Consider the following 14664-nt stretch of genomic DNA (forward strand, 5'->3'; position numbering starts at 1 on the left):
CTTACATCTCGAACTACATTTTTTTTGTGAAAATTGTTTTCCATACTGAGAACCAGTACTCCTCAAACACCTTCCAGAAATTCAGGGGAGTAGGAGGGACCAGGGATTAAGTGAAGTTAAAACAGAATTTTTGGACAGGTCCTGGTTCTTCCTAAATGTAAACATCATTGCATGTGATATGAATTGAAGAGCTAAAATTAAGAGAATGGCTGCATTGGCTGTAAATCAATGGTTGTATTGAAGAAATACCGGAGTGTGATTAGCTGTCAGAGGCAGAAAATGTGGAGGCGAAAAGGCCAGGAAAAATAAGAATAAGAAGAGAATAATGATTGCTTTCCATAATCACAAGTCTCACACCTACTTCGACGAATCACTTGCAAGTGATGAAAGAGCAACAACCAATAACGCAAACCACCCCCAACACTATCAAACGTCATGACGAAAGAGACTGAAAGAAACCCCTGGCCTGGGCTGAATAATACCCAAAGTTCATTTTGGTTGATCAAATCACCAGGGTGATAATTGCCCAAATCAACAGCAGGGGCAATGTTAGTTGGTGTTTCCTGGAATAACGCGGAGCGCTTTATTAATTCAGGGCCGACTCTAGAGGATCGGGAGTGAAAAACAGTTCCTTGTGTAATGCTGTTTGTGTAATTAAGTGCACTCTCTTGTTACACTGTTATCTCTTGTCTGGCCCTTGCCCAAGGTTGAAACAGGAGGCAATGAACTGGGAGGTGTTGTGCTGCTGGTGTTTTTAAACCAAACAAGACAAGTGCTTAATCAGTTGCTGTGGGGGGAAAAAGTGTGCGTGTGTGCGTGTGTGCGTGTGTGCGCGTGTGTGTGTGTGATCACATGTCCATTTCTGTATGTGTGATCATATGTCCATTTGTGTGTGTGTGTGTGTGTGTGTACGTGTGTGTGTACGTGTGTGTGCGTGTGTATGTGTGTACGTACAAGATCATACATCCATTTCTGTTTGCTTGTGTGTGCCTTTCTGTGTGTGCTTGCGCATGTGTCCGTGTGTGTAATACAGAGAGAGATAGATTGATAGAGAGATCTAGAAACCCTTGCGTCAGGTAAAAAAAGCTAGTGAGTGCCCGGTAGCAGTGTGGGGTCACAACAGGGTGAGAGGCTACGCTCACCAGATCGGCGGACGGCGGGCCGGGAAGGAGGGAGAGGAAGCACGGCCTTTGTGTGAAAGTGTGGCATCAGCAGATGGCGAGGAGAGAAGGATAGAGAGCGGGAAAAGGGGAGAGCAGAGGGAGCAATGAAACGTACAGCCTACTGTAGCTTGCTTTACATTCCCTCCTCTCCTCCTCCCAAGCTCTCTCCTCTCTCCTCTCCTCGTATCTCCCTCCTTTTTCTCTATCTCTTTCTCTCCCTTTCACTCCCGCCCTCTCTCTATCTCCCTCTGCTTACCTCCATGCCTCCCTGGTGCCTGCTGTATTCCCTCACTCTGGGTTTGTCCTTCTCTCTTTACTCCCTTTACTCCCCTTTCCTCATCATCTCTCTTTTACCATCTCCCTATCTCTCTACAGCTCCCTCCCTCCCATCACTCTCTCTCTGTCCTCACCTCTGCCTCTCTTTACCTCTCTTTCCCTCTCTCTACAGCCTCCTCCCTCCCATCTCTCTCTCTCTCTCTCTCTCTCTCTCTCTCTCTCTCTCTCTCTCTCTCTCTCTCTCTCTCTCTCTCTCTCTCTCTCTCTCTCTCTCTCTCTCTCCCTCCCCCGCTATGGCCTCTGGTGCTGGGCCAGTGACTCATCTCGTACTGGTAGTCACATGGCTCTGGGTGTCTGGGTGTCTGTCTGCATGCCTGCCTGCGCACTTCCCCCAGTGCTCTGCACCTATGGCAAGGTTGCCACTATACTTTGCTCCTAGAGGTTTCCCTTGTCTGAAATCTACAGTGAGTACAATGAATAGGGTCTTTGAGAACTTCAGCAGAGTAGGTTGTATTGGGCTGTACCAGCTATTCAAAAGCCTAGTCCTCCTGTGGGATAAAGCTGGCCCTACATCAAATACTCTCTTCACTTTGTTTTTAAAAGGTGGAGATGGGATATTCAGATAGATTGCATCACAGTGTCCTCGGGTCTGTCCAGCAGGATATGCACAGACCTGAGTAAATATAGATAAAATTGAGGTTAGATTGTCAGATGTTTATTTTTTTATTAGTAGTAGGTGGAAGAGGATGTGGTGAATTCCAACAATATCTGGATGTTTGAATAGATTATGAGAAGTATGTTAGGTTTTGAACCCTTCCCGGACAATTGGCGCCTTGGGTGGCAACCTCAAGAGCCGGTGCAGGAATCAGTGTAGTAAAACTGATGCATGATGCAACCTTTCCTTCTTATTTTTCAGATATTATGCGCTGCAAATACATTTTGATCGTTTGAATGCATTTGAATGAGAAATCTTGTACCTATTGGATTCGATCTCCGAGTGCATGTACAGCATACATAATCAAGCAAACAGGGACTGAGTAATTGCCCAAGGGGTTTCTCCCTCCCATTGTCATGAATCACAGATGACTAAGCTAAGCACTGACAGTTCAGTGAAAGTCAGCGAACCAGCCTAAACAAGCATCATTATTGGTGCTGATTTAGACCGTCTCATTCACAAACTAAAATATTTACCTCTGCCAATGAGGTTGTGTTTTGGGTCGCGTTGGTCTGTCTGTCTGTCTGTCTGTCTGTCTGTCTGTCTGTCTGTCTGTCTGTCTGTCTGTCAGCTGGATAACATTAGGACATGTATATGTCCCCGGTTCTCTGAAGGAGGGAGAGAGACTACTCTCTAGTACCCCTCGTTCTTGGATTATCCAAGAAGCATATTACATTGCTTGTACATGAATTACCAATAAATAATAATTCATTTATGGGCATTAGCTGTCTGTGTACCACCTGACATACGGTATGCTACAAAAAAAAATAATTGACTCCCATATGACATTGGTATATTATCGATTGTTGGACTCTGCCTAATGCGATATCTATAATATACAAAATGTGCTGTATAGACGCTATGTATGTGGGTCATTTGACATGGGGGTACACTTTGGGGCCCAACCGACACAGATTTAAATAAAACTTAGTGTGCGTTTTTAGTGGCAAGGCAGAACCCCAGAACTGCATTTGCATGAATCTGGCATGAATGTAGCTAATAGTGTCCTAGCCTGTTAATTTCTAGGTCTGTTTCTCCCTTAATATTCGTACCAGATTCATGCAAACACAGTTATGGGGTTCTATTTTCCCTCTAAAAAGGCACCCTAAGTGTAATTAAGATCAGTGTCGGTCGGGCACCAAAGTCCTCAAATTTCACGGGAAGTGACCCATTAATCAAATGGTTGTTGATTTACTCTACACCTACTGTCATGACTCTGCTAAATAGGATATCTATAATATGCCAAATGGGCTGTATTAATCATCATTGTGTATTAATCAGATGTAGTCCAGTTCTGATTGTGCTGTTGCTGTGTCCTTTAGGGCGTTCTTCCAGGCCGCCTGTGACGTGTCTGTCCCCGAGGAGCGCTTCAACATGGACGAGTACTCCGACATGGTGACGCTCAGCAAGCCCATCATCTACATCTCAGTTGATGAGATCATTAACACACACTCAGTAAGTCAAGTCAAGTCAAGTCAAGTCTGTTTTAGTGTCAATTTCTTACTTTCCCATGCAGAAACGTGATTTCAAATTCTTTCTATGACCAGTGCATGTAAAGAAAGGCTGCCGATGATCCCACCATACTGTAGGGATCTCACCACAGTCAGGTTTTCCTTTTCCTTTCTCTTTCTCCCTTTCCTCAGGTTTTCCTCTGATTGAGGAGTAAAGCCCACATTCAGGATCAGGTCATAAAATGAGGGATTAGTCAAACCATAAAAGGAGTAGTCTGCCAACTGCTGCATCGATTGTTTATTCAAACAAAGGCATGCCATCCAATGAAGACCCTGATGAGTTGAAATGTTGTATGTCTTGAACAAACCTTACATTTGGAGCTGCAGTGTGCAGACTTCTTCTCTGAGTCATATTCGGGAGGCTCACCCTCATTCAACATCTCAATTGCAAATGGGACACTTGCTACGTTTACATGATGCTGTAATTCTTAATTTGGAATTAAAGGAAAGATCAAAGTAATATCGACATAACTATTTAATTCTGAATTATTAATTCAGAATTAAAAACATCATGTAAACATGGTGAATGACCTTTGAGATGTGTTTTTATAAGATGTAGAATAAAAATTATGTCATACCTCACATCACAAGGCTGGAGGAGGCTACAGGAAAGGACGGAAAGAAATTGTTTGATTTGCAGCCACACACAGTCATGAAAATGCTGGGAAATCATGGGGCAAAAAATTAACCGGGAAAAAACTTCTGTTATTCTTCTGAATGTTTTTTTTTCCTGCTGAAGTGTTCACTATCAGTGAAAAAAGGGGACAGGGTTCACAGAGCAGCAAAAGTACTGTACTTCCCTCCTGCTGACTACTGACTTTTCTTAAGGTGTTTCTGTTTATCGTGATCCATTGCGGCAGTCAAAAGTGTACAGTACTCTCGTTTAATGAGGAGGGGTTAGCATTGCGCTCAGATCCCATTGACTGAGTCACTGTGAGCCGTGAGTCAGATAAGATGAGCAATAGCGCTGAGTCGCCCGTGCGCGCACACACACACACACACACACGTGTATGATTTTTGCATTGCTGCTGATTCACTATGAAACAAATAGCTCTAGAATACTCATGCCTAAGCTCCATATGAAATGACTGTGAGGCGTCAGACATATACCAAAGCCAAACGGAACGGACGCGAGACGAATGCGGTCTTTCTGCTTAGTTTCGGCCGGTGTGTTCTACTCTGCCTTTCACACTGACAGCGTCGATGTGCGCAGCCAGTCCTGTTCAAAACCCTCCCCACAGCCAAAGCTAGCGTGCTGCTTTGCCATTCATTTGAATGAGACCGGTCGCCGGCGTGAAAAATATGCTCGAGTTCTATTTTTCCAATGCAGCGCGGCGTGGAGCCGGCTCCCGCGCCGCTGACGCCTGACTACCGCCGGTTGGTGTGTAAGGACAGATATGTTTCAATGTAATTTCACCGACGCCGGTAAAAATTGCACCCGTCCCGCAACGCTTCACCGCCCCAGTGTGTAAGACCCCTGAAAGTCAGCATTGTGCATGCATATAGTCTTATCTTGAGATAACACTGCAGACGGTAAAAGAAAGCTGCACAGTAGTAAATCATGCGGTATGACACCCATCAGTAAATGTCAATCACACTCTGCTCCTTACAACACACACACACACACACGCACGCGCGCACACACACACACACACACACACACACACACACACACACACACACATTTTTTTCTCCATATGCCGTGATTCAGAGCATCAGTATTTTGTTTTTCTTTAATCATGTTGTTCTTCTCTCAGTGTCTGCACTGCCTGTCTGGTGCACACACACACTCACACACCCACACATTCACAGCGCCTGATACACCTCAGATGTCCGTACTGGGTTGTGGTGTGGTGTGGTGTGGTGTTTGGAGTTCACCCTTCATCTCTGTCCATTGCCATTTCTCTCCCACGCAGGCCACTTCATGGTTGACTTAACAATAAAGCCATTTCCCACCCATGTCCATACCATGGCCCAAATTAAGTTTGGATTAGCTCCAAAGTTGCAGTCTTATCCGATTGATTTGGTACCCTCAGTCCTCCTTCCTTTGTCACTCTTGCGAGGGCCACATTGAAGTCTAACGGTAGGGGCACATAGACGCGAATTTAACTTCGCTTGCTTTCGCCTCCCTCATAGGAATGAATGGCGAACAGGAGCAAAGCGGAGCTAAATTATTAAACAAAGTTTAATAAAATACAAATGAGGAGCGAGTTCTCGCTGCAGCGGCTAATCAAATCAACAACATAACTGTTCCATTCCATTTGATTCGCCACGACGACCTGATGACGGTTGAGCTGTCAGAATGGAACACTGAATTTCGCCTCTCTTCGCCTTGCTCTTTTCGCCTGCTATGTGTCCTTAGCGTAATCATTCATACTGCACCTCCTCCACCCCTCACCCTTAATCCAACCCCCCTTTTCCCCTTTGGCTATGTTGAGTCCTGATCCAATATGGTTTCTCCATTTGGTTTGCTCCAGTCCGGACCTTCTTCCCCCTCCATACCCCCTCTCAGGCCCAGTATCGTGTCCTGGTCTGGCCTGGTCTGGAAATGATTTGAGAGAGCCCATCTCACAGGACTGGGTGTGTTCGGAAGCTAGATCCCAGCTGGACCGAGCCGGAGGGATTCATTCATTCGTTCATTCGTTTGCCTAATGCGACGGAAAGAATGACTTGATGCTGACAACTGTGTTCTTCTAATGGGTGTGCTCACTTTTTGTTGCTGTTCGCTTAAAAATTACGGTACTGTGGCCAGTATTTCTAGGCAACTGCATAACAACCCGAGAACCCTAGCAACAGTCAGATAAGACTTCCTAGTCTAGTGTCTTGTTTGTCCCTCTTGTGCGTGCTGAAGGAAGGATGTTGTCTGGTCCGTTGAAAGGAGGAGATGAAGGGTGGGGGTAGGGGTGGATCTTTCTGGAAGGATCAGGGCTGACTCGACTCGTAAATCTGTGTGTTTCACCCCTAGACATTTAGTGTTCTGGCTAAAGCGAAGAGAAAGCACATCCCTCAGCTAGCCTTCCCTTAAATGCTGAAAACAGCTATCTTCCTTTCTTTTCCACTTGCTATACCCCCCAGCCCCCCGCCCCCGTCTCTCTCTCTCTCTCTCTCTCTCTCTCTCTCTCTCTCTCTCTCTCTCTCTCTCTCTCTCTGCCTCTCTGTCTTTCTCTCCAAATGTTGAAAAGGGTGTCACTGAATCTTTTCCTCTTGTTGAGGTTACTATGAATAAAAAAATGCCTTGTATTTGTCCTAATGTAGCCTCTCTCTCTCCCATTCTCTCTTTCTCTTTTGTCTTGCTATTTCTATTACTCCATTACTTTCTGTCTTTCTTTCTTTTTCTTTCTTTCTTTCTTTCTTTCTTTCTTTCTTTCTTTCCGCAGCTTGTTTTAGAGCACAGAGAGGCCATATCCCCGGACCAGAATGACCCGCTGCATGAGATCCTGGAGGACCTGGGAGAGGTGCCGGATGTTGAGTCTCTGCTCGGTACACTACCTGTCCCCTCTCTCTCTCCCCTCAAAGCAGTTAACCTATATTGAAACAAAATCCATGAAACATGCAAAGTGATATCAAGTCATAAAAAGAAAGAGTCTTAAGTCTTCCAGTTCCTTCTGTTTATGTTTCAAAGTCGTATTCTATTGCAGACCATATAGTGTTTGCCCCTGTTATGTCCTGGAATTTAGCCTCAGGTGCGTATATTCCTAATGAACTGGCAAAGATGGTATATAAGGAAAATAAGAAATGGTCCACATTTCTAGTTGTTGCCATATGAATAAGCACACACATCCACATTCCATCTATAATGTCCATGTTACGGTTTACTGTAAGCTTTGGAGAGGAAATTTGCGTTTTATGGCATCCTAGCCTGATAACTGGGGGCATGGTCTGTTTACATAGTGTTTGAAACACCTGAACCTACTTCAAATTTCGTTCCAAAAGTCAAGGGCTGTAGCTTACAATAAATAACTAACTTTTTGGGATAATATTTGGAGTTTCATGTTTTCATATGGGATCAGGCTCATGTAGCAGCTTTTTCCCACTGTACCTTTGGGACAGCAGACAGAAGTTTCTCCATTTGTTCTTTCACGGCCATAAAAATAGTTTGCTCAGCATGACGCTGCCTGCTAATGAAAACCTGCAGAACAAAAGATTGGAGACCAGACCACTGATGATGAATAGGAAGCTACTGCTTTAGAAAAGTGTTCAGCCCATCTGCTGTAATGTGCATGTATCTTCATTATGGTTGAATGGTATTTGTGACAGGAAAAGACAATAAGATCATATTCTGTTGTTTGAAATACACGTACCTGTTCCTCTACAGTACATGATACAATTGGTGAAATTGACCGCATTTGACACACAGAAAAAATATGAACTACTTTTACTTTCTTTATTCCTTTTGTCTGCCCATAATGCTGAATCTGGCTGCCGTTCTCTGTGTTGACATTATTGTTTGGCAGGTGAGGGGGCCGTGGATCCCAACGACCCCAGCAAGGAGAGCACCCTGAGCCAGCTGGCCAAGACGGAGATCTCCCTCACCCTCACCAACAAGTTTGAGCTGCCCGAGGGAGACGACAAAGACACCAAGGGCATCATGATGAAGTGAGTACAGATCACTTTGTAGTATATTGTATTTGTATTTGGATGGGATGAATCTAAGATACGTTTTTTGTTCCGATTCGGCCTTGTTGATGGGGTTCGGTCTCAGTTTCAGTCATTGGAGTAGGATTCGGTATTCAGTTCCGGATCCGGGCAAAATCTTAAGCAGTGGATTCTGTATTTGGCAGAGGCTTAAAAATCTGGATTTGGTACATCCCTAATTTGTATAGTATGTTATATATTTGACTTGTGTAAAGAAATAATATCTACTGGAGTCAAACACAGTTGGTCAGTTCTGATTCCACACTTACCTCTCCATTAACGTCCGAATTGCCCTTGAGCAATTCACTTGACCTTTCATTACTCCAGGGACTGTAACCTTAAATAACTTTAAGTTGCTTTGTATTAAAGCGTCTGCCAAGTGTAATTTAATGTAATGTACTGATTCTGATATTGAGGCCCAGGTGCACACAGGGCTGCACATACTGTACGTGGGCAGCTGTGGCCTTATGATTATGGTCAATCACTATAATGGAAGGACAAAAATAGCCTCAATGAATAATCTCAGCTCTCTTATGCCGTGTACAGACCAAGAGCGAACGGCGCGAACAGAGCAACGGAAGTCATTATTTCTCAATGGAGGGTACACCACCAGTGCTACCAGAGTGAATTTGCCAGGGGTGAAGCTTCTTGAGCGACCAGAGCGAATTTTAACGATAAAAAGTCAGCTAATCCTAAAATAAGGAGCTATGGCGCGGTTCGCCGAAAACCAATTGGAACGTTCATATCTCAGAATGTCCCAGGCTGTCAAGCCAGAGCCGTTATGTGATTAGCTAAATCAAACATGTCAATGCTGCGTCTGGAGCGAATATGCGAATACAGTGAATTCAAGGTGAAACTTCTTCTGTTACCCACGCTGCCAGGTAGCGTAGTTCGCTCTTGGTCTGGACACGGCATTACATGCTCCAAGGCTGAGGTGCCCTCGAGCAGAAGCACCATAGGGACTGGAGCAATGTGCGTTGTGTGCCGGGTTGTACCTAATTTACTGTAAAGCACTTGGGATAAACTAAATAGAAGTTGTCTTGTAGTGTGCATCATTCCACCATTGGATTGACATTGAAAAGGGCTTGCTACTATAGTACTACGTACACTAGTATTATATTACACACCCTTTAGTAATTCAGTATGCTGTTCACTGCCATTATGGTAACAGCAAATGTATAATGGGAACCTCGGCTTCTAAGTGGAGAGAAACATGTAAACATCCTGTGTCCTATCTGCCAAGTAGGAGAGGGTCGGGCAGTCAATTGAAAACTAGTCTTTTCTTAAGAGGGAGAGACCCAATAATTGGGCATTTTTATGGGTCCAAATGGTCTCTCAGGGGAGGAGGAATTCCCCATAAAAGGCCATGTACACTTTCGTGTCATTGTTGGACATGGACACTTTTGTCCCTACAGTATGTAGGCCATCACAAGAATGTAAACAAACACTAAAGCTTTTCTATTCCCATGGCTTTTCAGATTATGTAAGTAACCACAGATGTAGCAAGCAACATTGAACTTGTGGTGGCAGTTGATTGTACACATAATAGCCTATACTAAGTTGTATTTTCTGAGCAGCCTTTTAGGATGGAACAAGAAGGGAAAAGTTAGCTTTCATAGTATGTCTGTTATCCAGACACTCTGTGCCAAACTTTCCAAATATCCCTTTTCACAATAAAAATAAAATGATTGAAAACAAAGCTATTTATTCCCATTAAAGTTCCGTTTAGCACAAAAATTATGTCCATTCTGTTGGGTCTGTTTCCCCCCCCTCTCTCTCTGTCTCACTTCTCCCGCTTCTCCATGTTTGCCATTTTCAATGTTCAGAAATAGACATTTTTAGCTGCAAGCCTTACTATATCTTGGTCATACTTGTAAATATTAGTTTATCGTTTATTAAATATTTATGCAAAAGATCACATTTGGCAATAGGCAGCACAATTTCGAGGAGTAGCCTAGTTGCAATACCTACTCTGGCCACCATGACCTTTTTACAGTTTTTCTCGTTTGCTTACACACAATTTTCGGAATCAGTTCTCGAATTCTCAAAACTCTACACACAAATCTCACACACAGCGGGCAAAACTCCTCACTACCTCTGAAAAATGCACGTCTTGTCTCAAAACAATGTACTCTCCTCTAAAAAGGTAATTTTGTTCTCAAATGACACACACAAGCAGTCATTTGCAGTCACATACACTCTTATGTGAATCATTGACCACTAATATGCACAAGGTAAAACTCTATACTCAACTTGACACACAGTAGAAACTTATTTTCTTCACTGCTCTACTTACTAAAGAGGGTATTTTTCTGTAGTAAAATACTGAAATTTTGTTTAAAAAATATATTTTACATATTTTTCTGACATTTAAAAAAAAAACTAATTTATTGTAAAATATTGGATAACCACATGGAAGTGATCTCTTGTATAACATATTTTGGAGTTCAAAAACTAAACAAATGTGTTTTCTCACTTCATCCACTCATGTTTTCATCAATGTGTGTCCTTATGGGGTGATGATTTCAGATTGTAAACCGGTATGAAGAGAGTTTGCCCATGTGATGAGGAAGTGAACATAGTATGGCAGTTGATTTTAGTATTTTGAATGGCAGTGTGTTCAATGCGACAACCAGGAATTTTCTTCATGTAAATTGTGTGTAATCCAGAGAATTGTGTGTAGTGGTTTGAAAAGAGTGTGTTTTAAAACTGAAATGTGAGTGTAAAGAAGGAATTGTGCTTAGTGTTCAGTGACATTGGTTAGGGGAGTTGGGAAATGGGTGAGATGTTCTGAGAATTGTGTGTGAAGTACCAGAACTTGTGTGGAGGCAATCGAGAAAAACTGTAAGTAAATGGATTTTAATTTACAAATACTCAAGAATTGCCTGAAGTTGGTCCAGTGGTCACCACACATGATTAAGGGCCCGGTTGTCTTCTCACTTGAATAGCACCTGCATATTGGAGTTTACTGATCCTGCAACCGAGAGCATTCGATATTCCTTTCGTTCGAGTCTGCAATTGTCTCTTCGTGAGCTCTGGGCACAAGCTTGTGGGGGTGGTTACGTAAATAAGCCCAGTGGGCCGCGTTGCTGCTTCCTGCTCTGTTATCGTCCTGAGGCAGGTCAGGAGTCCGTTGTCTTCCCAGCCCCCCTATCTCTTCCCTCTCATGACGGGAAGCCACAGGAAGTGGCAGAATGCAGCTATAGTGGACAGCAGGAGCGAGTGGAGCGCTGCCTGGGTTGCGTTATGTTGGCCCCCCTGCGTGTGGACAGTCTTACTCTAGAGTGACCTCTCTCTCTCTCTCTCTCTCTCTCTCTCTCTCTCTCTCTCTCTCTCTCTCTCTCTCTCTCTCTCTCTCTCTCTCTACCTATCTCTCTATGTCTCCTTCTTTCCTTATTTCTTAATTTCTTTCTTCTCTCTATTTATCCATCTCTCTCTCTCTCTCTCTCTCTCTCTCTCTCTCTCTCTCTCTCTCTCTCTCTCTCTCTCTCTCTCTCTCTCACTGTCACTCCTCCACTGACTTTCTGTTTTCTTTTCTTACCGTGTCTATTATTATTTATATCTCTCTATATCTCTCTTTGCTATCTTTCGCTGTCTTCCTTTTGCTCTCATTCTTGCTAGACATACACTGAACAGATATATGATATATTGATATGATATATTGTGTATACATAAATAATTTACATACACATACATGTTGTTTGACCTCCGTTAAAAATATTCCCAAATATTTACTTGTTCCTTGCATACTTGGTGTGCATATGCAAGAGGTCACTTGGCAGAAGTTCAGATTCTCAAGATTCATTTTCTTGCTGCTGTTGTTTTGGAATTGAGGCTGAGACTTGGAGGGATGTTTGGGGCCGAGGGGTCTGCTGCTGTGGAGAGGAAACAGGAAGGATGACTCAGATCTGTAGACCCCCTACGCTATGCACATGCACACACACACACATATGGGCAGACAGACACACACACACACACACACACACACACACACACACACACACACACACACAAACACACGGGCAGACACACACACGGGCAGACACACACACGGGCAGACACCACACACACACACACTCTCTCTCTCTCTCTCTCTCTCTCTCTCTCTCTCTCTCTCTCTCTCTCTCTCTCTCTCTCTCTCTCTCTCTCTCGTGCACAAACGCATTCTGCACACACACACAAATGCATACTCTACTTACACACACATGCACACACAAACGCAAACTGTACACACACACACATACACACACACACACACACACACACACACACACACACACACACACACACACACACACACACACACACACACACACACACACTCCTCTTGTGATCACAAGTCGAGGCCAGGCAGTGACGTGGGTGTCTATTGTCCGTGTGTTAACACCATAGCTGCTGTGCCTCTGCTCCCTGAGGAACTGGCCTCCAGAGCCACAGCGCCACTCAGGAATGTGTTGTCCTCAGTCCAAACGAAGAAATGCGTCAGCACAAAACCAGCCATCAACACCACTGCAAATCACAATGCTGCTTCTAACATGTGTCAACACATTGTGAAATGTAAGCTGATGACCTCAATGAATAGTGCGTCTTTTTAAAAATTTGTACTTTTTAAGATATTTTTGACCTTTTCGACTTTATTTATGATAGCATAGTGAAGACCGTGACGGGAAGCGAGTGGGGGGAGAGAGACGGGGAAGGGCCGGCAAAGGACACGGGTCAGCCACACAGTAGATGAGTAGGGCCAATAGTGTGTCTTTTTCAGGTGTTGTCCAGTAGGGTTACTAACCCCTCAGAGCTGTACTACCTGGCATAACCTATTTTGTCCTAAGCCCTTTTTGAGAAAGGGTGCCCTCTGCCTATTAAATCCTAAATATCTCAGTCTCCGAAGCACATACAAACATGAAATGAGTTACATTTAAAAGCCAAGACTCTCCTCTTGCATTATAATGGTTCATTCAGCTTTAACATACCCATATATTTAATAAAACAGCTCAAATCTCATAATCGTAAATTCAGCGTATATGTGTCTCCAGGACACAATGGGTTAATGCAGGTCACACTAATGTAGTCATAATATTGGTATTGAAAGTGATCTAACAGCTGTAGTGTATCAATGTGTTCTTCTATTTTCTGTGCAGAACCAAGAAGCTGATTGTGGACGTGATCAGGATCCAGCCTGGTGACACCCTGACTGAGATCCTTGAGACTCCAGCCTCCTTTGCCCAGGTTAGACCCCCGACTGACACATCTGAAAAGTTATTAGAGGAAAATGTTTGAAGAAAACGGTCAAATGTGAAACCAATGGCACAGAGGAAGTGTTTCAGTGACTACACCAGCCAGTTCGTACCATTTCGTTGTTGGAGACCAGTACATTGCTAGATCCGCCCTCTAACAACATGATTTTAGTAAGCCCACTTTCACCCACGCATTTTCTTCTAGCTTTTATTCGTTTTTTACAGGCATCAGACTGTGGATGAAACAGCACATAAAGAATATATAGGCCAATTTATTTTCAGTCCAGGAAACTTCTGGTTAAGTTTAAGTCTTGTGTAATATCAAACATGGTTCCCACATTCTCAGCTCCTTCAGTCTGACTTGTCTGTGGGATATGTCAATGGTTCATGTCCTAGGGGGAACCTTTTGCACCCCACACATTGTACTGCTCAGTATATGCTCAAACCACTGTGGTCAACGGTTGCATTTCCTGGAAACCATCTTAAAGTCAATGTACACTCCGATCCCATAAGCTAGTTAATTAGATACAGTATAGCTGTCAAGAATGGGTTGGCCATAGCATATGTGCTATGATATGAAACCTATAGGTAGGCGCTATGAATATATTCGCCTCACTCCCCTCTGCTCATACAGAATGTGCCTACACAGGTGAGTATGTACTATGTGCTCTTTTATTGAAAGAAGCTGCACACACAGATACATACAGTATATCACGAAAGTGAATACACCCCTCAGAGTTTTGCAGATTTTTGAGTATATCTTTTCATAGGAAAGCATTACAGAAATGTAACTTTGACACAATGATTAGTGACCTTTTAACAACATATTTAACCGCTTAAATTTCTTGTTCACTCAGAAAAAAACAAAATACAGCCATTAATGTTTGAACATGTACTCACAAAAGTGAGTACACCCCAGATTAAAATCCGGTAGAGAAGGGGCTATGTTGGCTCGAATCGTCTCGAAATGAAACGAAATGAAAAGGGATGACAAGGGAGGTCATCAGTGTGCGTTTCAATCTTTCTTTGCATTGAACTTTTAAATTTTGAGTCTGCATCTGGCTTAAATAGATTGGTGTGAGATTTGAATGCAATCCTATGGAGAATATCATGATCTGCTTCAGTAGTCA

The 14664-nt window shown here is 43.4% G+C and overlaps 1 protein-coding gene across 1 annotated transcript in view; it reads left to right on the forward strand.

Annotated features, from left to right (window-relative positions):
* Nucleotides 1-14664, forward strand: part of iqgap2 (IQ motif containing GTPase activating protein 2) — a 99911-nt gene that overhangs the window by 79049 nt on the left and 6198 nt on the right. Inside the window, exons 30-33 of the mRNA XM_063195250.1 lie at nt 3477-3609; nt 7043-7145; nt 8120-8261; nt 13439-13526. Of these exons, the coding sequence (XP_063051320.1) occupies nt 3477-3609; nt 7043-7145; nt 8120-8261; nt 13439-13526 (466 nt within the window). The remainder of the gene's footprint in view (nt 1-3476; nt 3610-7042; nt 7146-8119; nt 8262-13438; nt 13527-14664) is intronic.

This window comes from Engraulis encrasicolus, chromosome 3 (assembly GCF_034702125.1).
Source record: "Engraulis encrasicolus isolate BLACKSEA-1 chromosome 3, IST_EnEncr_1.0, whole genome shotgun sequence".
Taxonomy (NCBI): Eukaryota; Metazoa; Chordata; class Actinopteri; order Clupeiformes; family Engraulidae; genus Engraulis; species Engraulis encrasicolus.